General features: G+C 53.7%; 2 protein-coding genes and 1 long non-coding RNA gene across 4 annotated transcripts; 1 reads left to right on the top strand and 2 right to left on the bottom strand.

Moving 5' to 3' along the window:
• Positions 1-2,045: 2,045 nt before the first annotated feature.
• On the bottom strand, positions 2,046-9,400 carry ZC3HC1 (zinc finger C3HC-type containing 1). Of its 2 annotated transcripts, none has more exons than XM_068670175.1 (10): positions 9,240-9,400; positions 8,073-8,183; positions 6,758-6,909; positions 5,732-5,815; positions 5,240-5,367; positions 4,735-4,892; positions 4,136-4,337; positions 3,233-3,442; positions 2,869-3,078; positions 2,046-2,497 (listed from the first exon to the last, which is right to left on the bottom strand). In XM_068670175.1, the coding sequence occupies exons 1-10, from the start codon at positions 9,350-9,352 to the stop codon at positions 2,429-2,431; spliced, it is 1,437 nt and encodes a 478-aa protein (XP_068526276.1). In that variant the 5' UTR covers positions 9,353-9,400; the 3' UTR covers positions 2,046-2,428. The 2 variants fall into 2 exon arrangements, with proteins under 2 accessions (XP_068526276.1, XP_068526277.1); XM_068670176.1 differs by having other exon boundaries at positions 3,233-3,439.
• On the bottom strand, positions 6,918-8,065 carry LOC137849975 (uncharacterized). The gene is made up of 3 exons (XR_011092206.1): positions 7,357-8,065; positions 7,033-7,297; positions 6,918-6,983 (listed from the first exon to the last, which is right to left on the bottom strand). It is a non-coding gene; the product is annotated as an uncharacterized lncRNA (long non-coding RNA).
• A 239-nt stretch (positions 9,401-9,639) lies between the features above and the next one.
• Positions 9,640-23,224, top strand: KLHDC10 (kelch domain containing 10). Its single transcript, XM_068670177.1, has 9 exons — positions 9,640-9,811; positions 15,371-15,592; positions 16,230-16,384; positions 17,544-17,692; positions 18,100-18,184; positions 19,067-19,133; positions 19,659-19,706; positions 21,003-21,142; positions 22,323-23,224. Exons 1-9 carry the CDS (start codon positions 9,664-9,666, stop codon positions 22,530-22,532), a joined length of 1,224 nt encoding a protein of 407 aa, XP_068526278.1. The 5' UTR covers positions 9,640-9,663; the 3' UTR covers positions 22,533-23,224.
• Positions 23,225-24,703: the final 1,479 nt, after the last annotated feature.

Here is a 24,703-nt window from a genome sequence, read left to right as displayed (position 1 = left end):
CCCGCCGGGCTGCTATTGGACGAGACGGCTCAGGGCCCGCCCGGAGCGCGGGGGGTGCTGGGAGTTGTAGTTCCCGCAGGGGGGTTTTGTAGTTCGCAGAGCGGGGGTGGGATGCTAAAGGCCGCGGGTTCGAGGCTGCTGTCGGGAGGAAAACGGGGGAGGGTTTTGGGGTTTGGGGGAAATTGTGGTGATTTAATGGGGGTTTACCTCAGAATTTAGCCTGTGAAAACACCGTGGTACTCCACATGTCCCCACAGAGCTCCACAGGGTCTCAGGTGGCCTCAGGGAGGGCGGCAACGTCGCCCTCCAGCCGCCCCAAAAATGTGTGGGGTCGTATTTAGGATCGCCTCACAGCATCATCATGAGGCACACCACGGGATTTGGGATGTCGTGCTGCTGAGGCATCTCGCCCTGCCTCAGTTTACCCAACCGGACAGGGCAGAGGAGGCACCCGGAGGTGACAGCGGGTGGCAGGAGGGTGACATTAAGGGATATTTTTCGGGATGCCGTGGCACCTCCACGCCCCAGGGCGGACATCCCGCATTCCTGACCCCGGCATCACCACAAATTCACCCAGCGTCACCTCCCCGTGCCTGCGATGAGCCAGCACCGCTGTGCACGGGGAGGCCACGCAACCGGGGAACCCCATAAAGTCCCCACCCTATATGCGAGCCGGGGGTTGTTTTTTCCTCAATTTAGGGCCCCGACGTCCCCCAACAGCTCCTCCGTCACGGGGCAGGATGTAACCCGCTGCCGAGGGGTTGGATTCACATCCTGGGTGAGTTAAACCTGGAGGAATCCAGGAGGAAAACAGCAATGGGGTCAGCGGTGAGTAAAGCTGTGGGGTTACGGGGTCCCCGTTTCCCTTGACTTTGATGCTCCTCAGTCAAATCCAGGCAGCAAAATGGGGAAAAAGCCTTTTTTTTCCTTTATTTCTTTAAATAAAATGGGTTGACATGGACCACGATGGCATCCTGACCCTTTTTTTGGGGGGTTGTCCTTGGGGTTGAGCTGCTGGCGGTCCTGGAGCAGCACCCACACGTCTGTGGGATCCCATGGGATCCCTGTAGGTGGGCTCACAGTGGGGTTGGGGACCCTCTAAATCCCCCCCATGCCTAAAAACAGGGGGTTGAGGCTGGCCGGGGTGAGCAGGGATTATGGCATCACGCCCCCCACCCCACTGTGACACTGCCCCGTGCTTTGTGGGGTGGGCGAGAGAACAGAAGGGACTGGGGAGCCCCCTGAGACAGAAAAAAACCCGAAATTTGTGATCCATGGGGTGAAGGACCACAGTTCCTCTTCAGGAAGGAAGAGAACCCCTTCCCTCAAACCCTAGGTGTCCCCCAGAAGCCCTCCCAAAAAAACTTGGGCAGGTAAACCTACAAGTTTTGGGGTTCAGGGCCAACCACGGTGGCACCGTTGTGACTGGAAGCAGGGACCAGCCCCAAGCATGGCGGCTGCTGCCTTCCTGGGAACAGGGAAACCAGAAAATACCCCAAAAAGATGAGATGGTGACGATTCTGTGGGATGCTTTAATAGGGGAACCGAGGCAGGGCCCCCCCCCCCGGTGTGATGAGCTCCTGGCTCAGAAGCATCCCCAGCCCTAAAATAGGGACAAGGGGGAGCTTTTACTCTGAAATATGGGAACACCACATCCCTGGGCCTTTTCCCCCACAAATTTGAGAGCAGCAGACCCAAAGTGAGGAGGTCCAAGGCTGCTCTGGGGGCAGCTGTGGGGTCTGAGCCCTCCCCCAAAGCCCCTTCCACATCCTCGAGGATGGAGACACGAGATCGGGTTTCCTCCCTCACCTTTTTCTCCCTCTTCTGTGGGGGACGAGATCACCACCCAAGCCAGAGGAATCCCCCGAGGAGCATTTTCCCTCTTTTTTGGCCCCAAAACTCCTGCCTGGGCGATTTATCACCCCGGGACAGACGTCGGGGACATTATCTGCTCCCAGCAGCTTGGGAGCTGATAATGCTCTTTGCCTTGACCCGCTGCCATCCCAGAGCTCATTTTACCCCCCAAAAAAGAGCCACAGAAGCCATAAGAAAAACCATGAAATGTTTATTCCCACTTGGCATCACCCCGTGCTGCTGGGGGGCAGGTCCCAGCCGGACCCCAAATCACCCCCAGCAGGGTGACCGCGTCCCCCTCGGCCACCCCGCGCAGTCGGAGCTGTCGAAACCTTTGGGGTTGAGGGTTACAGCAGCACCTGGTGAAGGTGAGGGGGGCTTCGAGGAAGGAATTTGGGGTTCAGGGGGTCCCCGGAGGCTGTTTTGGGGCTGTTTTGGCACTGGGGCAGCCCGGGGATTTCTCAGCACACGTTGGAGGCTTCCCCGGTGGTTCGGTGCCGGAGCGAGGCGCTGCCCGGTGTCCCCCCCCCTCAACGAGGGGCTGCGTGAGGTTCCCCCGGAGGCAGCAGCAGGTTCAGGAGGGATCCACGCTCTCCCACTGGCGGAAAATGCGGAAAACCTTGGAGGATTTCACCGAGAGGCTCTGCGGGAGAAGGAAGAGAGGTCAAAGCGCCTCTAGACTGGCCCTACAGACCCCAAAAGCAACCTGGAATACCCCCGTTGGCTAAAAGGACAACAGCGAGCGCCTCTTTTTGGTGTTAGAGCCGTTTCCCAGCAGGAAAATCACGAGGGAAAAGCCCTTTGGGGGGCTGCAACTTGTAGGAAGGGCTCGGGACAAAGGGTGAAACGGGAAGGCTGCAGCTCAGCCCTGAGCAGGAGCAGCTAATGGGGTTTTTGGGGGCACCCAACACCCCCAGGCTCAGCAAAGCCACAGCTCCACGAGGCTGGGAGCTCTCCAGCAGGACACGAAGTGAAACTGGAGCTGAGGAGGGCCGGTATTTATAGCAGGCTCACCACGGGCTCGCTTTCGGGAGCTCTGTCACATTTTTTGAGGGTCAGGAGCAGGTTGAGGATCGCTCGCCAGCCGGGCTCTGCTTTGGGGGGCTCCTCCTGAGCCTGGGCTGCGGAATCCTGCGAGGCCTCCGCGCCCTCCACCGCGTTGACCCAGGGGCACCAGTCGCGATGCTGCGAGCTGGGATCGAAGAAACTCCTCGAAGAAACATCCTGGAAGGCAGAGAAAACGGGAGAGAAAAATATCAGCCACGGGATATCTTAAAACAGGCCATAAAACCCTCTCCGTGCCCAAATGCCGGCCGGGAGCCGTCCCAGAGCTTCACCTCCCCAAATTTTTGCTCCCTCCCGGCCCCGTGGCACTCACCGAGCTGCTGGAAGAGCAGAGCCGAGCCCGTTTGGCCCTGCGGATGGGGCTGGAGGGCACGTCCACGTTTTCCCCTTGTCCCATGCTGCGGGTAACGGGGCGGCTGCGCGGCGCGGGGCTGGCCGCCTCCAATTCTCCTCCTCGCTCCCCGGGGCTGGGGGAATCCCAAATCCGTGGGCGAGAGACCGCCGGGGAGGGGCTCTTCTCCTGCTGCCAGAGGGAAAAGGATGAGAATTAATTACTGGGGGAACCCTCCGGGAAGGAATTCTGCAGGAAATTTGCTGGATGTGAGCTTAGGGACGTGCTCCTGCTGGTGGTGTCCCCGCTGATGGGTGTAGGATCGCCAGCAGGTCGGAGGGGTTTTGATTTTGGCCCCCTGCTCGGCGCTGCTGAGGCTTCCCCTGGGGAACTGGGTCCAGTTCTGGGCTCCCCAGTACGAAATGGGGGTGGACGGAGCGGGGAGAGCTCGGTAAAGGATAATCAAAACGCTGAAAGGGGTTTAAATATCTCTGATATGGGGAAAAGCTGAAAGCTGGAGCTCAGGAGGTTCCCTCTGAACACCACCAAGCATTTTTGGGTTGGGAGGGTGCCGCAGCCCTGCCCCAAGCACCCAGAGGTTTTGGTGTCCCCTCCTTGGGGATCTTCTTGGACGTGGGGCTGGGCACCAGCTCGGGGTGGCACCAGAAGGACCCCAAATGTCCCTTCCACCCCCAACCATTCTGTGGTTCTGTGATTCCTTGGGCCACCAGCACTCCTGAAGGGGCCAGGGAGGCGCTGCCCAGCTCAAATCAGACACCAAAACCCCTGGCAGAGCCCCTTTTAGGGTAGCAGGCACCCAAACTACCTCACCCTCAAGACCTGCGAGCCCCCAGCAACCCCAAAACCCGAGCCTGCTGGCCCTACCTGCTCGGAGCCTGGAGGAAAAACGTCTTGGCTCCGTGTCAGCATCCTGCGTGGGGACGTGGGAACGGGCGGGCAGCGCTCGGAGGGTCCCGAATCCGTCTCCAGACCCCCGGGATCGAGCTGGTGGAAACCCCACAAGCCCACCTTCCTCATGCAGCGCGAGCAGGTGATCACCGAGAGGAGCGAGGAGCCGGACACGGCGCTGCGGGGACGGAGCCGAGGCACGGGGGAAGGTGAGGACAAGCCCGGGACCTTCCCAAAAATCACAGCTTTCATAAAGGGAGCAGGTTTTGGGAAGGGTCACGGGTTCACAGCCTCAGCTGAGGGCGGATGCTTATGGGTTTCGCAGCCCAGCGTGCTGAGAAGGACGTGGAACCCCCCCAAATGTCCCTGATTTAAATTCTCCTTCCCATTTCGGCTTGCAGCACGCTCGGCTTATCCACTGAGTGCCCAAAAACATCGCTGCCCCCAGCCCCAACAGCTTTCAGCGTGGAAATCGGCACCGAACTCAAAGCCGTGGTGTCTCTTCGGACCCTTCCCCACCTCAGGAAGAGATTTTTTGAAGATCTTTTCGTCCTGGGGGCAGCCAAGCTACTCACCCGCAGGTCCAGCCGCACAGCGCCAGGACGCAGGCGGACACGTGCAGGGGCAGAGCCTCCGAGGAGAGCTTCACCGGCGTTTTCTCGCCCTCTGCCTTGAGCTCCAGCTCCTCCCGGAGCAGCTGGAGGAGCGAGGCGATCTTCTCCTCCGTCAGGGACTGCGGGAAGGGAAGAGAGAGGCAGCAGAAGGGGTGGGCAGAGGTAGCGCTCACCTTCCTGCGAGTCCAGCGGTGTTTTGGGGCTGGATTTGCCCCCCGCAGCCCCAAATCTGGCAAGTTAGCCCGGCAAAATACCCACAAACCACACACGGCGTGGAAAAAGGTCCCAATTTACTGCCCCGAGGGGCACGAGCCAGCACGCTCAGCCCTTAAATTCCCTGCTTAGTAACACGATGGCACGAGCCAGCTGCAACCGTGTTGGGCAAGGATTTGCATGGCAGAAACCCCCCCAAATGCAGCAGAAACCCCCCCCAAACACCCCAAAACCAGGGCAGAGAGGAACTCACCATGGTTTTCATGTCCTCGGCTCGGAGGGAGGGCAGCTGCAGCTCCAGCTGGCACAGGCTCTGGAAGCGCTCCAGGAAATCCTGGAGAAGGGCTCGGGGCTCGTCCACCAGCAGCAGGGCGAAGCGGGCTGGAGGAGGGGGAAAAAAAAGGTGGTTTTGGGGCCATCTGCCTCCTCGCCCCTCGTTAGCCCGCAGGGAGAGAGGAAACGAGGCCAGGAAAGGTCTGAAAATGTTTTTTTTAAAAGAAAAGTTGGGCAGCCTCTTGTTCCTTCGCAGGGATCCGTCCTGGTGCTTTGAAGCACGGAAACGTTTTGGTTCAGACCTCCAAGATGAGCAGGAAAATAAAACCTACGACCCTCCGAGCATCCCAAATCACCCCAAAGATTAAAGAGGAGATGAAAACAGAAGAGATACGAGCCACAGATGCAAGAGGAGAAGAGAAAAGGGACGGAAAGGAGATCCCGGAGCCGTGCTGGGCTCTGAGAGACCGACCTGGGCAGGGGTTGTCCGGCCAGAAGCAGAATTTCTCGTGCGCCGTGCTCAAGGATTTCTTCAGCTCGGAGCAGCGCTCCTTGTCTGCAAGGCAAAACCCACTGCTACTCCTCGGGGAAGGGGAGGGGAAGAACCAACAGCGAGCAGGGGCGAGGGGAGCTGCACCCAAACCAGCCCCCAGCCCGGGAGGGGGTTCCTCTCCCCGATTTTATCTCGACCTGGGCTGCTGCCAAACCCCAGCCCTGCCTGAAAATGCAGCTCCCCTCTCCCTAAAAATCCATGATTTCTTTTCATTTGGCCACACGTTGCGAGTTTCGGAACCAAAAGTTAGGAGTTTCAGAACCGAAACGCTCGTTTTAACGAGGATTTGGGTGGGATTTGAGTGGGATTTGGGCTCGGGAGCCAGCAGAGCCCCACAAACACCAAGTCCTGCTCCTGCCCTGCAGGTGCTGAGCACGCCGCAGAGGTCGGTGTTTCCCTGGCACCCTCAGCCCTGCGCTTTTTTTGCTCTCTCCCCGTGTCCCACAGCACCAGTGCGAGGAACCTGAGGCCAACGGGAGGAGTTTTAGGGCTGGAAATCCAACCTGGTGCTAATAGGGCAGCGGGAGGGCTTTCTGAATTGATTTACACGAGCCGAGCGCCTGCAGGGACTGGCAGCACCAGCAGCCCCCTGCCCTTCTTAATTAAGAAAAGTTTCAAGTCTTTTTCATCAAGTCAAAGCGTTTTTAGCCAAGTCAAAGCGTTTTTAGCCAAGTCAAAGTCTTTTTAGGCAAGAAAAACCAGCCGAGGAGCAGCCCAAGGAGCCTGGAAACCCACCTCCGACAGCACCAGCAGGGATTTTTACCACTTTCTCACAAACTAAAGGAACTTTCTTAGCTTCACACTTCATTTTCAGGGCCAGGAGGTGCCCGGCGCCACCCAGCCAAGCCCACAGGAGCTGTTTGGGCAGCCAGCGAGGTGCAGGATCCCAAAAGCCGGCTGTAGGATCGCTGTCCCTGCTCTCAGTCCCCCCAAGGGATAACTCACACTTGGCGAAGTCGAAGGCGAGCTGCAGGCTGGCGCAGAGGAAGGCCTGGCAGCTGGAGCATTTCAGCATGTCGCACTCCACGTTGGCCCAGCCGTACCTGGCGCACACCAGCGGCGACAGCTCGTGGGGCTTGCCCGCCCACTTCAGCGGGTGCCGGAGTTAAGGATAAAACCCCCAAAAGAACCCCAAAAATCTGGGTAAAATCCGATTTTAGATGCCTCGTTCCTCACGGACAAAACCCCAAAAATCCCTGTAGATCTCTACCTTTACACACCTCATTCACAAAACCCCAAAATTCCCTGCTTAATCTCCACTTTCAGATGCCTCAATCCTCATGGACAAAACCCCAAAAATCCCTGTAAATTTCCACCTTTAGACACCTGGTTCCTCACAGACAAAACCCCCAAAATTTCCTGTAGATCTCCACCTTTAGATGCCTCATTCCTCATGGATAAAACCCCAAAATTCCCTGTAGATCTCCAGCTTTTGACACCTGGTTCTTCACGGTCAAGACCCCAAAAATCCCTGTAAATCTCCACCTTTAAACTCCTCAATTCCTCATGAACAAAACCCCAAAATTCCCTGTAGATCTCCCCACCTTCAGACACCTCATTCCTCACAGACAAAACCCCAAAATTCCCTGGATAATCCTCACCTTTTGATGCCTGGTTCCTCCCAGACAAGATCCCAAAAATCCCTGTAGATCTCCACCTTCAGACACCTCATTACTCATGGATAAAACCCCAAAAATCCCTGTAAATTTCCACCTTTAGACGCCTCGTTCCTCATGGATAAAACCCCCAAAATCCCTGTAGATCTCCAGCTTTTGACACCTGGTTCCTCACGGACAAGATCCCAAAAATCCCTGTAAATCTCCACCTTTAGACGCCTCATTCCTCACAGACAAAACCCCAAAATTCCCTGATTAATCTCCACCTTTAGATGCCTCGTTCCTCACACTCAAAACCCCAAAAATCCCTGGTTAATCTCCACTTTCAGATGCCAGGTTCCTCATGGACAAAACCCCAAAATTCCCTGGTAAATCTCTACCTTTAGACGCCTGGTTCCTCATGGACAGAACCCCCAAAATCCCTGTAAATCTCCACCTTCAGATGCCTCATTCCTCACGAAGAAAACCCCAAAATTCCCTTGTCCATCTCCCCCTTCACACACCTCATCCCTCCCAGACAAAAACCCCAAAATCCCTGCAGATCTCCACCTTCAGCCGCCCGTTTCCTCACCCGACGGCTCATCCCCTACAAAACCAACCCCAGAAAAGCCGCGGGGAACTTTTGGGGTCGGCAGCAGGATATGGTGAAGGTCTGCACCCTGCTGAAATAGGCTTCTTTGCTCGTCGACTCCGAGGGGGGGGCATCGGGCTGCGGAGACCCGTTAGCGGCTTGGGGCCCGGCCGCCGCGTCCTTCCTAAAGGGGACAGCGAGAAAAACGTCCTCACCCCCCCCAAAAAAAACTTCTGTCGCCTCGTCCTCGCCACCGGCCCTTCTTCAGAAGCCCCCGAGCCCCCCCAGTAAGGGCTGAGCCTCTCGGAGCCCCCCCAGTGCCCACCAGTAAGACCTAAATTGGTGCCCCAGCACCTCCCAGTGCCTCCCAGTTCACCTCCCCGTGCCTCCCAGTGCCCCGTGCTCCCAGCACGCCCCCCGTTACCACCCCCAAATCCCCCCCCAGCACCCCCAAACCCTCCCTCAGTCCCCCCCAGCCCCCCCAAATCCCCCAATCCATCCCTCAGCACCCCCCAACCCCCCTCACCACCCCCTAAGCCCCCCCATAGCACACCCCAAACCCCCTCTCATCACCCCCAAACGCCCCCCATCCCCCCTCAAAACCCCCCTCAGCAACCCCCAAACCCACTCTCAGCACCCCCCAAACACCCCCATTGCCCTTCAGCACCCCCTAAACCCCCCACAGTGCCCCCCAAACCCCCTCCCATCACCCCCAAACACCCCCCATCTCCCCCCAAAACCCCCCATCGCCCCCTTAAACCCCCCTCAGCACCCCATAAACTCCCCCAGCACCCCCTAAATCCCCATAGCACCCCCTAACCCCCCCCTCAACACCCCCCAAAAGCCCCCCATCGCCCCTCAGCGCCCCCTAACCCCCCCTCAACACCTCCCAAACCTCCCCATCACCCCCCAAACCCCCTCTCATCACCCCCAAACTCCCCCAACCCCCCTCTATCGCCCCCAAACCCCCCCTCATCATCCCCCAGCCCCCCCAGCCCCCCCCAGCGCCCCCCAAACCCCCTCTATCACCCCCAAACCCCCTCTCATCACCCCCAAACGCCCCCCACCCCCCCAAATCCCCCCATAGCCCCCCCAAACCCCCCTCATCACCCCCCAAACCCCCTCCCATCCCCCCCCCTCACCTCCATCCCCCCTCACCCAGGCCCAACGCCCCCCTCCCGCCCCCCCCAACCCCCTCCCCTCCCCTCTAGGCCTCTCCCCACCCCCCCCACGCCCCCACCCGTCGGTGCCGTCCCCCTCCGGGGCGATGCCGCCGTCGATCAGGTCCCGAATCTGTTGCGGGGTGACCCCGGGCGGCCTCCCCCGAGCCCCCGCCGGGCTGGGCGCCGCCATCTTGGTCCCTTCCGTTCCTAAAAAGGGGCCGGGCGGGAAACCGCCCCCCCCCCCCCCCCCCCCCCGCGCGCTTTCGTTCCGCCGCTTTTTCGTTCCGCCCTCCCCGCTCGCTCGCTCGGCGCTCGATTGGTTCCGCCTGCCCGCGCCCGCACTCCGCCCTGCCTCCCTCCTTCCCTGCCCGCCTTCCCCCGCCTCGCAAGAAGGCCTCGCCTCATTGGCTCGTCCCCTAGAAGCCGCCCGCTGATTGGGCGGCGCGGGGGTGGGAGGGAAGCCGCGGTCTGGTAGGCGGCCGGGAAGGGGACTGGGGGGCCATGGCGGCGGCGGCAGGAGGAGGAGGAGGAAGAAGAGGAGAAGATGAAGAAGAAGAAGAAAAAGGAGGCGGCCGGGAACCGAGGGGGGCAGCGGGGGGGGAGCTCCTCAACCGCTTCGTGCAGCTCCCGGGCAGGCCGCAGCCGGCGGGTGAGCGGGGGCCGGGCCCTGAGGGGGCTGAAGGAGGCCGCGCCCCCCCCCCCCCCCTCAGGGATCACCTCACGGGGGGGGGGGGGTTGGGGTCGGGGTTTTGGGGTCTCTGAGGGGGTTTTGGGGTCCTGGGGGGGTTTTGGGTCGAGGTTTGGGGCCGTTTGGAGCCGCCCCGGGGGGTTTTGGGGTCGGTGGGGCTGGGGGTGGCGTTAACCCGGCCTGACCCCTTGGGGGGGGGTTTCCGCCGCCCCTTTTGCCCTCTTTTATTCCCTTTTTCCCCCCTAATTACTCCCCCTTGTCCATTTTCCTTTCCCTTTTCCTCTTTTCGTAATCCTAAATGTGTTGGGAGCCCCCCCCCCGGGGCAGGGGTGCCCCCATCCCACACATTTGGGGGGCGGCCCGGGGTCACCCCACAGGGGATTTGAGGCACCCTGGGGTCACCCCACAATCTCTCAGGAGGGGTGATTGCCCCCATTTTATCAATCCCGTGAAACTGAGAGGGATTTGGGATGCCCCAGGGTTACCCCCAATCCTACAGGAGGGATGATTACCCCCGTCCTGTGAGTCTGACAGGGATTTGGGGTACCCTGGGGTCACCCCCCAGTTCCACAGGAGGGGTGAGCACCCCCATCCTGACCATCCTGTGAGCCTGAGAGGGATTTGGGGCACCCCACAATCCCACAGAAGGAGTGATCACCCCCATTTTATCAATCCTGCGATCATGAGAGGGATTTGGGGTCACCCCACAATCCCCCAAGAGCAGTGATCGCCCCCATCCCGTCCATCCTGCGAACCTGAGAGGGATTTGGGGTGCCCCAGGGTCACCCCCCAATCCCACAGAAGGGGTGAGCACCCCCATTTTATCAATCCTGCGAACTTGAGAGGGATTTAGGGTGCCCCAGGGTCACCCCACAATCCCCCAAGAGCAGTGATTGCCCCCATCCCGTCCATCCTGTGAGTGTGGGAGGGATTTGGGGCACGCCAGGGTCACCCCACAATCCTACAGGAGGAGTGATCACCCCCATTTTATCAATCCTGTGAACCTGAGAGGGATTTGGGGTCACCCCACAATCCCACAGGAGGGGTAATCACCCCCATTTTATCAACCCTGCAATCCTAAGAAGGATTTGGGGCACCCCGTGCTCCTGTGATGCATCCCCTCTTTGTGCCCACAGCAGCCCTCACCCCCCAGGACTGCAGATTTTGGGGTGCTGCCACCCCTGAGGGGTTCCCAGCCCTTTTTACCCCATCCCCACCTCACAGATCCCTTTCAGGGGGGTGCGAAGCGCCCCCAAAACAGCAGCCAGCAGCTCCTGGACCGGTGTTTGCACCCCGGTGAGTCCTCAAGAGCCCTTTAGCTCCTGTTTTTTGGGTTATCTCCTTGCTAAAATGGTGCAAGATGAACACCAGAGCATCCTTTTTTACGTAGGCGCCGCTCTCCTCGCGTTCTCCCTCTCGTCTTTCTTCCCCAGCCACGAAAAATGCGTTCAAAAATACATTTTTGCCCCTTTTTTATACCCTCAAGAATTTAAATCACGCAGGGAAACGGCGGAGAGAGGCGAGGGGAGGGCTCGCAGCAGCCAGCTAAGGAAAAAAAAAGAAGCAATTTGCGTGTGGTTTTGCTGCCTGGAGGTATCTGGAAACCAAAAGCAGCTAAAATTGCCCCTTGGAGGTGGAAAAGGAAGGAGCTGCTCTTAGGTGGGTGTAAGTTTTAGAAAGATCCCGAGTTTCCAGCAGAGGTGGGGCGGATTTTGGTCTCCTCGGAGGAAATCCTCCCATCCACGCTGAAAACAGAGCTGTGGCAGCAACATTTGAGTGTTTTCCTCACACTTTTTGGGGGTTAATTGGGCAAAAATGATCCGGAGACCTGAATATCTCCCTCCCTCCGGGTTTAGGCTCTTCTCCTGAGCTAGAATTCTCCCAGCAGAGCAGTCACAATAGGGTTAGAGGGATTTTTTGGGCAGAAAGTGTCACATTTTCTGCTACATCTTTTAAAAAAAACACACCAGGAAAAAAAACCCCGAGGGTTTCCCAGCAGCGTGGGGGGGAAACCTCCATTCTCCAGAGCTCCTTTCTTTATTTTCCTCTTTACAACAAGAAAAAAAAAAGGAAGAGAGCTGCCCGAGGCACACCCACTGTCTGTAACGTTCAATTTTAAGGGGCAAAAGTTTTTCTTCTGGTTTCTCAGCCGGCCCCGTTCCCTCCCAGGACCCGTCCTGAGCGCTGTGTGGAGGAGCCGTTCCCTTCTGCTCCCTTCTCAGCGAGCAGAGAGTTGAAAAAGTCTTCGTAAAACCTTGAAAATTGGTAAAAGGGGATGTTTACAGAAACAGCTCAGTAAAACGGGGAGTTTGAATCGAGCTTCGTGATCAGTAAAGATCTGGGAGCCCTTTTTTTCCTAATTTTCAGGGGCTCGCAGCGTTTACAGAGCTTTGAGGCTTAAAAAAAAAAAAAAAACAAAGGACGTTTTCAAATGCGCATTTGCGATGCTGGAGGCACTCCTCAAGCACATCTGGGCTGGAAACGAAGCACAGCAGCAGCTCGTCCTTGAGATTTTGGAAACGTTGGCGACTTTTATTGAATCAGGTTCTTTTCTGGAGGTTGGGAGCCGGGCGTTGTGCCTGAATCCACCTCAAATTTCACCTCCACGTGGAAGCCCTCATCGCCGAGACTTGTGTGCTTGTCTTTTTGTGACCAGCAGTGCCTTCAAACGGCCAAAGGGAGCAGGAAGCAAGAAAAGGAGCAGGAGGAGAAGCTGCTTGAAACCAGCTGGTGCTACATAACAAACCAAATCACAAATGGTTTAGGGGTATAAGGAGTTTTCTATGTTTCAGTGGCTCGGGGTGCAGCAAGCAGCGTGTCAGAGCTTTAAGCTCACCCCCCAGCTTCAGGTGGGTCTTCAACGATTCTTTGGGACCGACAACAGAGGCAAAACATCAAACTGGGCACCTGCAACTTGGACTCTGTCCCCCTGGCTGTGCAAAAGGATGGTTTTTGGCTCCTTAGCAAGCACCAGCACGTGGCAAAGTTTAGAAACGAGGTCCTGTGGTCGTAGGAAGGAGCCCTGGCTGCGGATTCTGGTGGCTGTGGTGGTGAAAGAGCGTGGCCTGTGCCCGTTTCCAGAGTCCTGCCTCTTAAACTCGAGGCAGGCAGGTTCACTTCGCGTGTCTTTGCCTCCAAAAAGCCCAGGAATCGTTTTTCTCCTGCAGGTCTCCGAGGAAAACAGCCCGGCATCACTTTGCTGGGAAGCAACAGCGAGGCTTTGTGGCGATTACAGAAAACTCCCTTCAAAAGTAAAAGTAAACTCCGCAGAAGCTGATGGCAGAGGCAGACCTCGCTCTGCCAAGAGCTCATTACTGCTAATTAACAGATTAATTTCTGGTTTTCTGGCAGCTTGGGCACGAGAAGGACAGGGATATTTTCATACAGGCTCTCAAAACAACTCCGTATTCGACTCTTTCACTGTTTATTTATATTTCTGATAAATGAATTCGCCTAATTACACCTTTTCCCCTTTTTTTTTAAAAAATAACAGCGATCTGGCTGGCACAGCAGCTGTTCGTTCCCTGCACCCTGTCTCGGTGCTGCTCTTCGAAGAGCCTCTCACCTCTTGCTGCACTGACTCACCCCCTACTTCCCCGTTTAATTCTCCTCCTGTCCAACTTTGTGGAGCTGTGGAACCACGGTGGCTTGGTTCTAGGCGAGCCGAGAGCTGCTGCGTAGCCTCAAGGAGTCTGATTTCTTGAAACCGAGTGCTTTTTTCCAGATTTTTCATAGATTTCTGGAGCTCACAGGTGGAATTTAATAAACTTTGAAGCTTGTGTTGGTGAGAATAGGATCAATACTCACGTTAGGATGCAATTCAGCTTTAAAATTTGAGTGTCCTCCTCTCTGTAAGAGGGACGATTTGCCCAGGAGCCGTGTTGGATGCCATTCAGGACCCTTAAACCTTCCTCCTTTAATTTAAAGGGTTTCTTTATTCTCACTGACCCCTCTGTTCTCTTCTCCCCAGATCTGTGCTGCCTCCTGAGCTCTCTGAGAGGTAGGGAACAAACTTCTCCTGCATCAGGCTGGGCTGTGCCACGTCAGGAAGCCCGGCAGCAGGTGCTCACCCCTCCTTTTCCCTTGCTCTCCTTTCATTTTATTCCTGAGAGGCGTGCAATTAGGAGGCAGCCCTAATGAAGTTCACCTGGGCCGTGCGAGGAGCTCCCTCTGAAGTCCCTCAGTGCATCCCTTGAGCCTTGGCTCCAGCAGGGTGTCGCCAGGTCAGCGTGTGAGTCATTAAATAGAGCATAATTAAGTGGAAATGGATCTCCTCGCTGGAGGTCCAGGCCGTAGAAGCTCGTCTGCTGAAGAAACTCAGCTTAATTAGCTCCTGAATACACCCAACTTGGGCGATTCCTTTCTTTAGAAGGCAGAAGTGGAGAAATCTTGGTTTAAAACTCTCTCCTAAAGTGGATTAAGGCCACTGCGATTCTGTATGCAAGAGTTCAATTGTCAAATTTAACTCATTTTAACGTTTTACTGCTTAATTCATCGATTAATACACGAGTATGTCCACACAGGTGTCTTGGAAGACGTTTCTGATGATTTTTCCCCCATTGTAGGGGCAGATTTGTGCTCCGTGGGCCTCCGGGAGCAGGAGGAACCGGGATTTTCTCAAATGCCTCCTTGGTTTTGTTTATTAATGGATTTTCTTCAAATTGAGCCCTTTAATGTACTCGCCTCGTCCAAATCTCAGCCTTATGCCCCTCTTCCCTCTGGAAAATTCCCCCTGCAGGTGTTTTAACAGGGAAACGGGATCCACAGTGAAAGTAAAAGGAATCGGGTCTCCTTTTGGCTGCAGACATCCAGGATGAGAAGAATTGCCCTCTGGAAATGCTGCATGCAGGATTTTCACCTTTTCTGTAGGAAAGATGCTTGCTGCTTCCTTTCTTATCGCCCCGTGCGTCCAATTCACTGCTGTAATTGTAGCAGGCTCTAAGAAGAAACACCACGGGTCCTAACTAGACATTTCCCCAGGTCCTGTTCCCTCTTAAAATCCCATAAAAGAGCTGTGAGAGCAGGTGGGTGATGCAGATCCTTTTTTCGGGGACCCGACCGTTCTCTGTTCTTTCCTCTTTCTCCTCCGTTTTTGTGGCCCCGTGTCGCACTGGAGGAAAACCCCTGGCTCTGTGCTAGCTTCTTATCAGCACTGAATCAGAACAAGCTTGGAATTTTGGTTGCTTATCAGTGAGAAATTCAGTTGCCAAGATGATTGCTGTTGAGTTTTCCTGGACTGCCGTGCGTGTACCGGATCTTTTTGCTTCTTGTGGTTTGAGCTTGAGCTCCCCGTAGACATTTTGGAGCCATTTCCTAAATAAATCAGCCACGCAGAATGCTAGAAAGGGAAATTTGTTAACAAATAATAACTAAAAATATCTCGAGGGTAGGATTTAACATCCGAAAGGCTTCTCCTGCCCTGAGCTGTGGGCCCACTGCAGACCACCGTGGTCCTGACCCTCACCCACAAGCCTGGCCGCAGCCATCCCCCTAAAATTTTTCTTTCTCTTTGCCCTCCAGGTCACAGATCTCCCCCGGCAAGGAGCGGACACCGGTGCGTGGCCGACAACGCCAACCTCTACGTGTTTGGAGGCTACAACCCTGATTACGACGAGTCCGGTGGGCCGGAGAATGAGGACTACCCGCTCTTCAGGGAGCTCTGGCGCTACAACTTTGCCACGGACACCTGGCATCAGATGGGCACGGAAGGCTACATGCCCAGGGAGCTGGCCTCCATGTCACGTACGTATGGAAACGCGATGCCTAGGCATCAACTCCTGAAGCTGCTTTAACGGGTGGCATGCAAAACCAGGCAAGAACTGGGAAATCTGGGTCTAGTTTCCATTTCTCGTACACGTAAGCCACGAGTTTGGGTCCTATTTCCATCTCTTGTACAAGTAAGTCATGAGTTTGGGCCCTATTTCCATCTCTTGTACACGTAAGCCACGAATTTGGGTCCTGTTTCCATCTCTTGTACACATAAGCCACAAATTTGGGTCCTGTTTCCATCTCTTGTCCACGTAGGCCATGAGTTTGGGTTGTTTTTTTTGGTTTTTCTTCCTCTTCTCTGGGGCTGAGGCCAAGAGGAAGAAAAAAACTTCAACAGCAAGAGGGACTCTTTGGGAATTCAGCTTAACAGCTGCGAGGCCGCTGTGTTTTCGGTGGACAGGTGCTTGGTGCAGCCATCTCAGCACCCAAAAATAGATCTCTCTTTGTTCACTGGTTGTTTTTAAAACCGAGCCCTTGGTTTCCATGGTTTTAGCTTGCGTTCTTTCTCTTTTAGAGCGTTTCAAGGCCGTGAATGTGTGGTGTGAGTTGTAGGGTAGCTGAACGGAGCCCGGTCTCGCAGCAACAATTCTCTCTGCTCTGTCTTTCCCAGTCGTACTGCACGGCAACAACCTGCTGGTGTTCGGGGGCACCGGGATCCCTTTTGGGGAGAGCAACGGCAACGACGTCCACGTCTGCAACGTCAAATACAAGAGATGGGCCCTGCTCAGCTGCCGAGGGAAGAAACCCAATCGAATCTACGGCCAGGTAGGAGGCACAGCATGGTGTGTGTGTGCCTGAGTACGCTACGTCATGTCCTGCAGCAGGGGCCAGAGCTTGAAAACTTATTTTCTTTTGAAATCTCCAAGAATCTTGCAGTTTAAAAACCCCAAATTTAACTAAAGGCCAGATGCAGTTGAATTAAAAGGTACATCAGACACAAGCATTAGCTGGTGGTTTCTGGAGTTGCTCTGTAGCCTCCTCAGAGCCTTTAAAATACCAAATATAAATGAAAACAACGCTTAATAGGAATTATTTGCATTAAAATAGCAACTTTTCAAACTGTCTGTGGTGTCCCGAATGAGCTTGATGTCCAATACAGCACGAAAACCTAGATCCACTCTCGTGGCAACTCCTCTTGGCTCATCTGGCTCGCTGCTCAGACGTGTCTCTTCTGTGGCTTTTTGCTTCTCTCTTCCTTTTTTAATCTTTTTGGCACCTTCTGCTGCTTCCACAGTATTTCGTGCCATTTCTTCTGCCTTTCTGGGAAGTCCAGTCCTGTATCTCCCTGCGTTCTCCACGAAGCTTTGAACACTCTTTCCCTTCCTTCTCCCCTTGGCTTTTAGAGCTCTCCACTCTTGCAGTTACAGAGGATTCAGAGGATTCCTTTCACTACAGCTCCTGGCGCGTTGTGAGCCAGTCCGAATGCCAGCTCCTGATTGTGAGGATCAGGCCTGGCCTTGCAAAGGGCTCGGTGTACCAGTTGTGGGCTGTAAGGGAGCATCACTGAGGCTTCTGCTAAGAAACCTCTCTGCTGGGTTTTAGAAACTCTTTCCAGGAATGTTAGTGTTGCCATGACACTGCTCTCCCTGATGAAACCAAAACAAGGATTTTTCTTACAAAATTCAAGCTCTTGTGCTTTCTTCCCTGCCTCGTGCCCCAGCTTTCTCCTCTAGCCTCTGCTTCCTTTTCCCCTTGGGAGTTTTTTCTTCCTGTACCTTTTAGGTACTCATTTTGTGACCAGGATGCTACAGAAACCCTGCTATATTTTGTGTATTTTCTTCGTTTACCCTCAAATTCATCAGAAGGTATATGAAGGGCAGAGCTTTGCAGGCAATGCCTCGCTTCAGGAGGATGGGAATTCTTTTTCAGACGCTGCTGCCACGTTTCCTTCCTTCCTAACTGTTTTCTCTCCGTCACCTCACAGGCCATGGCCATCATCAACGGCTCCTTGTACGTGTTTGGTGGGACGACCGGTTACATCTACAGCACTGACCTGCACAAGCTAGACCTCAACACGAGGGAGTGGATCCAGCTGAAACCAAACAACATGTCCTGCGACATGCCAGAGGAGAGGTGAGGAGCTGTCGGTCTGGGGAGCTTTTAGGCTGGGGAGTCTCCACTTTTACTGGGACTGAGAAGCTCAGAGAGCTTGGATGGGCTGCTGAGCACTTTTAGAGCAGTGTCTGTGAATCTCCTGGGTCTGGAAGGCAGGGGGATGTAGGGATGGGGTGTGCAGCTCCTGCCAGGCACTGCTCTGTGCTGGGTGGTGCCAGACCAGAGGAGGGGGCTTGGGTGCTGCTTGGGTTGCTCACGAAAGCTTCCACATCTGAAAACTGGCAGCCTGAGGGACTGGCACAGCATGGGCAGGCTTGGGATGCCTCCTCAAACCACTCAAATTGGGTAGTGTTTCCAGAAAGCTTTTTTCTTGCTCGCTTGCACCAATTCCTTCTGCTGCTCAATGTCCATCTCTGCACCTGCAGGTACAGACATGAAATCGCGCATGATGGTCAGCGGATTTATATCCTGGGAGGTGGAACTTCCTGGACAGCTTATTCCTTAGATAAGGTAAAATGATCAGAAACCTGCAGGGCTTGCCTCAACAGGAGATTTTCTGCAGTGAAACATAAAGAGTGCAGTCACTTCATCTCTCTGAAGAGTGTTTTTCTAAAAATTAACTGCTTTAAAGTAATTACTGGGAGCAGGACTTAAAAATGATAAATCTATGTTGTCCAATTACAACACAGATCTGCAGATTAGCTTTGTTTCTGCAGCTCTGTTAACAAAGATTCTTGTTTAAAAACTCTCAGGACTTCTCTCTAAATCCTATAGTTGTGCCAAAACAGGAGAATGCCAAAGAAATTATTTCCTTGATATTTAATTTGAATATTGATGTGGTGACTCTTTTCTCGTCTTCTCCCTTAATCCTAAGGTTTAATTTCCTCTCTTGTGGTAAACATTTCTCCCCGTTAAAATTTGGGGAGGAAAGAGTGAATTCATCTTGGAACGGTGAGGTGATAAATGAGGAGGCTTTAAATAGCGCTCCACTTCCAAAAAAAGTTGAAACTGTAGAAGTTACCGTGACTTTTCCGCTTCATTCTCTGCATTTTTTTCTCCTTAGGTGCAGTATGAGCTAAACATTTCTAAATACCCCTGAGAAAAGGAGGGTGTGGGCTTTATTGGTCCTTTTTTTCCTAGAAGCAATATTCTTTTTGTCCAGCTTTAGACAAAATAGCAAAGTTGAGGAGGAAAGCTGGTAGGTTTTGAAGGTGATTTGATACCTGCTTAGTCACCGGCTGCATTAGCTATGTTCATTTTTACACTTGATGAACCAGGGGTGTTATTTATAGTGGCTCCCCGGGTCAGAGTCTAGTTCTGTCACCCTGCAGCTGCGTCATCGTCGTGCTGGCAGAGCCAGGAAGGACTCACGGCTCCTCTTTGTTCCTTCAGATCCACGCGTACAACCTTGAGACCAACACCTGGGAGGAAATTGCCACGAAACCTCATGAAAAAGTCGGTGAGTCTGGAAATGTCACGAGTCATCATCTTTAAACCAGAAAGTTTTAAAAATGCTGTTAGGTGGCAGTCTGAAAGCCTTCCTTGAAGCCTTGTTGTAGTCATGACTTAAACTGGCTTCAGGACCCTGCTCCTTTATAGTTTTAGCAGTGAGAACTAACCCAGGAGAAGTTTATTTGGCTTCTCTCCCTTGCTGCCCATTTCTGCTCCCTCTGAGGGACCAGGTGCTGGCTTGGTTAGCGGTGAGAGTCTCCCTGAAAAGCCAGAAGGGAGAGCTGGAGGCTGTGGGGAGCGAAATGCTGGCACATCGTTCTTCCCTGGAGAGCAAATAGAGGCCAAACCTCCTGAAACAGCCAATTGCTAAATTAGAGATGTTAGACCTGTGATTGCAGGGAAGCAGAAGCCCTTATCAATGAAAAAGGGATTCTTGTCCTTGATTATATGTTGAGGTAAAACCACCACTTGTATCAGCACTTCAAAAGCAGTTAGAGTTGATACCTTTTTCTTTTTTTTTCCCCCCTCTCAGGCTTCCCAGCAGCCCGAAGATGCCATAGCTGTGTTCAGATAAAAAACGGTAAAGCCTGCCTGCTAAAAATTGGTACATCTTGATACAGCCTAGCAGTGACAAACCACGTTTGAGGGAACTGCAGGGCACGCGTATCTTTTCTGGAAGAGGATTTCTTTCCTGTTAACAGCCTTAAACCACCTAATTAACACCACTCTTCATATGAGGGAGCTTGATTTTGTAGGCAGATTCACTCCTGAAATGCACGGTGCTGTCCCTGTCTGGAATTTGGCAGGATTTTGTACAACCTACAGGTTTCCTTCGTAAAATATCATGTAAAATATCATGCGTTTTAGCCCGATAGCATGAGATTTAGCCATGAGTGTCCGTGATACTTTGCAGCTTCTTGGTGCTGAGCTTACATGGGGGTTTGAAGGATGCTTCTTTTACAGGTGACTCACCTGTGTGCTGTGCAGTTTGCTGTGAAAGTCAAAGTGGGGCCAAGTCCTGGGAGCTGAGGCTTAGCAGAGCCTTTTGCTCCTCATTTCAATCCTCCAGATGTTCCCACTGTACAGAACTTGCACAGTGCTCCTTGAAGCACAGCTTAAAGAGGGCCGTGCACGTGCAGTCTGCTTCAGTTGTCCCCTTTGGACCTCTAAAGCAGGGTTTGAACCTCTTCCATAGCCTCATTGTCCCAAAGAATGCATTTTCCCAACCTCGATAAATAATACACAGCTCATAAGGGACTGAAGAAGTAGTTAGAGAGTTGATCCTTCTTTTTAAAACCATTTTCTACTACTGAATGCTGGATGTTTAAATGTGCTGAGCCTCGCAGAAGAGCGTTGTAGCAGATAACATTTCTTAGGAGTGCTAAACGTGGCAAAAAAGTAAGGCAGGAGCTGGGGGATGCTTCCAGCCACCTTCAGCAGCATCGTACAGGTCTCAGAGTTCAGAACTTGTACAGAAAGCCAGGAGCTGAGGACCTGGCCCTGGTGCACAACAGCCTGGGGCCAGGGCTGTGATCAATCCCTGGGGGTTTACAAACCCTGGAATCAGCTCGAAGCTCTGAATTGAGGCAGGTTAGGGCTTGCTGCAGCTCCTTAAAGCAGAAATCATCCCGAATTCCTGGAATCATCGTGAATTCCTGCTTCTCAGAGGCACTCATCCCTTCATCTGCCGCAGTGGGCTGGGTTCACAGGCTGGGAAGTGGCCTCAGTGGGGTGGGACTGACTTGGGAGGTGTTGAGAGCTTGTGCTGAGACAACCTCAGTGGTGATCCTAAAACTGTTTAGCAAGGTGCCTCACCTGCAGCACATTTTGTGATTCCCGCGGGATGTAAGCACTGCGGCTTTCCTCTCTCCTGCAGATGTGTTCGTTTGCGGGGGCTATAACGGAGAAGTGATTCTGGGAGACGTCTGGAAGCTGAACCTGCAGACTTTCCAGTGGGTCAAGCTGCCAGCTGCCATGCCTGAACCCGTGTATTTCCACTGTGCTGCCGTCACACCGGTAAGTGACTCACTGCTTGCTCAAGTTCAGGGCGTTTGTCCAAGCTCCCTGCCGCTTGCGTGGGCTGCAGACGGAGCTGAGCAGCTGTTACCACCTGGCTGCAGCATCTTGAGGGGGGCTGAGAGCTGCTCTGAGGTTACTACACCGACTGCTTCTGTTTGAAGAGCTGTAGCACAGAGTTTCTGAAAGCAGCGATGTGGGATTTTAGCTTTTAAACTGCATTAGCTCTAGCCCCAGGAAGTAATTCGGTGTGTGAGCATCAATTCCTGTTTGCAAAAGGGAAAAAACACACACAAAAAAAAAAACAAAATACACAAATACTCCCCCAAGTAAATGTTCTGGCCCTGAATTTGGCCTCCAGAGCACAGCTAGGGTTGGAAGATGAGCATCCTTCTGTGGAAAAGAGAGGAAATTAAGTGCTTTTTGCAGTATCTTGAAGCAGAGCGAGGTGTGACTGACAGGCACCATGAAGTGCATTTACCTGTGACTTCGGCCTCCTGTACCTAATCATCACCTCAGGGAAACAAGAGGACGAGATGCTCAGGCTCCTTTTGTTTTAACAGTCACCATCTCGTTTAGAGGTTGTTATAAATGCAGGTTTTTCTGGGAAATCTAGACTGGTTTAACGCATTTACCAAGAAAAAGGTAGGTGCTGGGAGCAGGACTGCCCTTTCTTTTTCTGTACACCAAAAAAAATGCCACTCAGAGCAGGCCAGCAGCCAAGCTTTTCCCGTCTCTCTACCTTTGTGTGATTCCTGGAGCAGGCTGGTGTTGTGCTGCTGAGCCAGCAGAGGGAACAGAGCATCTCTTTGTGTGTTTTTTTGAGGCTTTAGCTAAATATATTTTCTGAAATGTAAGTATGGTTGTATAATAAGTTATCATCACTTTGCCCCAGTCCTAAAATTGATTCCTTGGGGTAGAATTCACCTAACAAAACACTGAGTGAAGCCCTAAGCTGCTGGATTTGTGCTTCAGGGTGAGAGGAGCATGCCCTCAGCACTCAGATTCCTCCCCTCAGCTTTGAAAGGAGCCCAGAGAGAGCGGCTCAGGTGGTGACACCTTCACTGAGGCACACAAAGGAAGTCAAATCCTGATTTTTCCTGATGGTTTCATGCTTCATACCTTCTGGTTTGCCATTTCTGCTTGTCTGTGCCCCTTCTAATTTCCCTCTCCCCTCCAGGCTGGCTGTATGTACGTTCACGGCGGGGTGGTCAACATCCACGAAAACAAACGGACTGGCTCCCTCTTCAAAATGTGGCTGGTGGTGCCCAGCCTGCTGGAACTGTCGTGGGAGAAGCTCCTCAGCTACTTCCCTCGCCTAGCAACTCTCTCCAGAGCTCAGCTCTTGCACCTTGGACTGACGCAGGGACTGGTGGAGCGACTAAAATGAGACCAGCTCGTGCTTCTGCCCCGTGGCCAAAAAAAGGCCCCTTCCCCTCCCCCTATTTATGGATACTGCAGATGGTCTCACTAAAACCACGGAGAGGAAGCTGCTCAACGCCTTACTCAGCAAATACATCGATGCCTTTCTAGAAATTTTTACTTTCAGTTGTCGGAAATCCCCCTTTTTAATTTATGGAGCTCGAAATCCCCGCCGTTAATCAAAAAAAAATACTCTCTGGGACTAATTCATGCCATCCTCATCAGCACCCGCTTGCAAATCTAACAGGGGGGGTGGGCTGGGGAAGCTTCATGAATGTCAGCCCTCACGCTTCCATGGGGCACATCCACCTTAGCATTTCCACACGAGCTGTACCTACCCGAGGCCATTCACTGCAGAATGACAGCTGCCCTGTTCTTTTTGCTCTGGGTGCCGCCCAGCTGAGCTCTCCCTCTATAAAAAAAAAAAAGAGAACTGCTGCCCTTTGAAGGCTCTGCATGTGTTTTGTGGGCACGTTCCCAGCCTCTTTGAGCTTCGGAAGGGGGCCAGAAGGTTGCACGAGGAGGCGCTGAGCGAGTCTCAGCCCGTGCAGCAGTTCTGGTGCTGTGTGTGTCGAGTCGAAGCACCTGTGTCTGTGTTTTTGGCCTTTTCATATTGAAAGGGTTGCTTGGAAGACCAGTTAAAAGTTACCACTTACTGGACTGCTGTGTAGTTTACTTGGGGTGCTGGGGGGGGAAGATTTTGCTTCAAAGAGGGTGAACGGTACAAGAGGAGGCTGGGGGGAGCCCAAGGAGAGGCTGCAAGAGCTGGGGCTCCCCTACAGCCCTCAGACCCTAAGGAAGCTGCACAAAGCCAGGGCCACTCTGTGACACTGGTTCAGGTTCCCCCAAACCCCCATCTGGCTTCCAAAATCTGATTCTCCACCACTTACCTGTGATTTTTTTTGCTTTCCTCCCTCCTACATGCTGGAGCATTCCCTTGTTCACTTTTTGGTCTGAGGATGGGAATGTTTGTCCTTCCAGGAAAGGCAGCATTAAAAAGAGAAAGTGAGAGAACATCCCTCACCCTATAAACATCCATCTCTGCCCCAGCAGGAGAAGGGATGTGTCTGTCCCTTGTCTTCCTCTGCTCCATTTACTGTGCCCTCCTCCTCTGAGCTCCACCTGCTTGCACCAGGTTCATACAAACTCCCTCTTTACAGATCATTTTTAAAGTGCCCCTTTTTTCTTTTTTAAAGAAAAACCCAAACCAGCTTTTCCCAATCCATTCCCCTTCTATCAGCTAAGACAAAGGTTCAGTTCCGCAGGCTTTTAACAGATTACACTTCTGTTGAAATAAACCCTGGCCTTGACTTCACCTCATTAACCTGCCCTGCACTGCCTGCTAAATCCAACACCCATCTTTGGGTGCAGCCACTGGCAGTGTCACCTCATGCCCTGCTGTTAAACCCTTCCAGTTTTTGGCTGTAGATCTGTCCCTAAGTCTTACTTGCTATTTTTGTCCAGACCAAGCCCAATAAAGGTTGGGCAGCACAACTCCAAGATGGGCATTTTGTGCTCTCTGGATGTTTTCTCAGCAAGCTGGCAAGATTTGGCCCTGCTCTCCTGCCCTGTCCTCTTCTGCAGCAAGCTTCTGGGCTGGTGGTGGTCAAGGTGGACTTCTCCCCACCTCCAGCTCCCTCTTCTGGCCTGAACTCCATGGCTTTCACCCCCCAGAACTGGATGCCTGCACTGGATCTTTGTCCTGTAGCCTGTGGGTGAGCTGGGGAGGTTTTAATGAACCAGGCTGATGATCCAGCTGTTGGTTTTCTCCCTTCCCTCCCTCAAAGGAGGCTTCCCATCATCACAGAGGATGATTCAAACCACCTCTGCTCAAGCTGCCTCCTTGAAGTGACTTCAGCTCCAGCTGCCTCCTCGTCCTCTGTGCTCCAGGGATCACTGACATGGACCTGAGAGAGGAGGAAGGGGCTCAGCTCCCCCGCTGGAGCTAAGGAGAGGAGGTGGAGAGGAGGTGATGGGGGGTCTCTGGGGCATCCCCACAGTCACTGCTCACCCAAGGGGACACAGGAGAGACGCTCAGATGAGACACAGGAGAATCTACCTGCTGTAATCAGCTTCTGCCCTCCCATCCCACTTCTTTCTGAAGTTTCCCTACTGCCCCATGCTCGAGTCCATCTGCTG

The sequence above is a fragment of the Anas acuta genome, chromosome 1 (genome assembly GCF_963932015.1).
Source record: "Anas acuta chromosome 1, bAnaAcu1.1, whole genome shotgun sequence".
Classification (NCBI taxonomy): domain Eukaryota; kingdom Metazoa; phylum Chordata; class Aves; order Anseriformes; family Anatidae; genus Anas; species Anas acuta.
Note: the sequence above shows the minus strand (reverse complement) of the source record. Positions and strands in the feature narration are given on the sequence as shown.

Excerpts from the sequence above, each read along its gene's own strand:
- ZC3HC1 (XM_068670175.1), bottom strand. The coding sequence starts at position 9,352 with ATGGCGGCGCCCAGCCCGGCGGGGGCTCGGGGGAGGCCGCCCGGGGTC. Across the intron at positions 3,443-4,135 it reads TTCCTCCAGGCTCCGAGCAG|CAGGAGAAGAGCCCCTCCCC; the intron begins GTAGGGCCAGCA and ends TCCCTCTGGCAG. Across the intron at positions 2,498-2,868 it reads CTCCCGAAAGCGAGCCCGTG|AGCCTCTCGGTGAAATCCTC; the intron begins GTGAGCCTGCTA and ends CTTCTCCCGCAG.
- KLHDC10 (XM_068670177.1), top strand. The coding sequence starts at position 9,664 with ATGGCGGCGGCGGCAGGAGGAGGAGGAGGAAGAAGAGGAGAAGATGAA. Across the intron at positions 9,812-15,370 it reads GGGCAGGCCGCAGCCGGCGG|GTCACAGATCTCCCCCGGCA; the intron begins GTGAGCGGGGGC and ends TTTGCCCTCCAG. Across the intron at positions 19,707-21,002 it reads CTGTGTTCAGATAAAAAACG|ATGTGTTCGTTTGCGGGGGC; the intron begins GTAAAGCCTGCC and ends TCTCTCCTGCAG.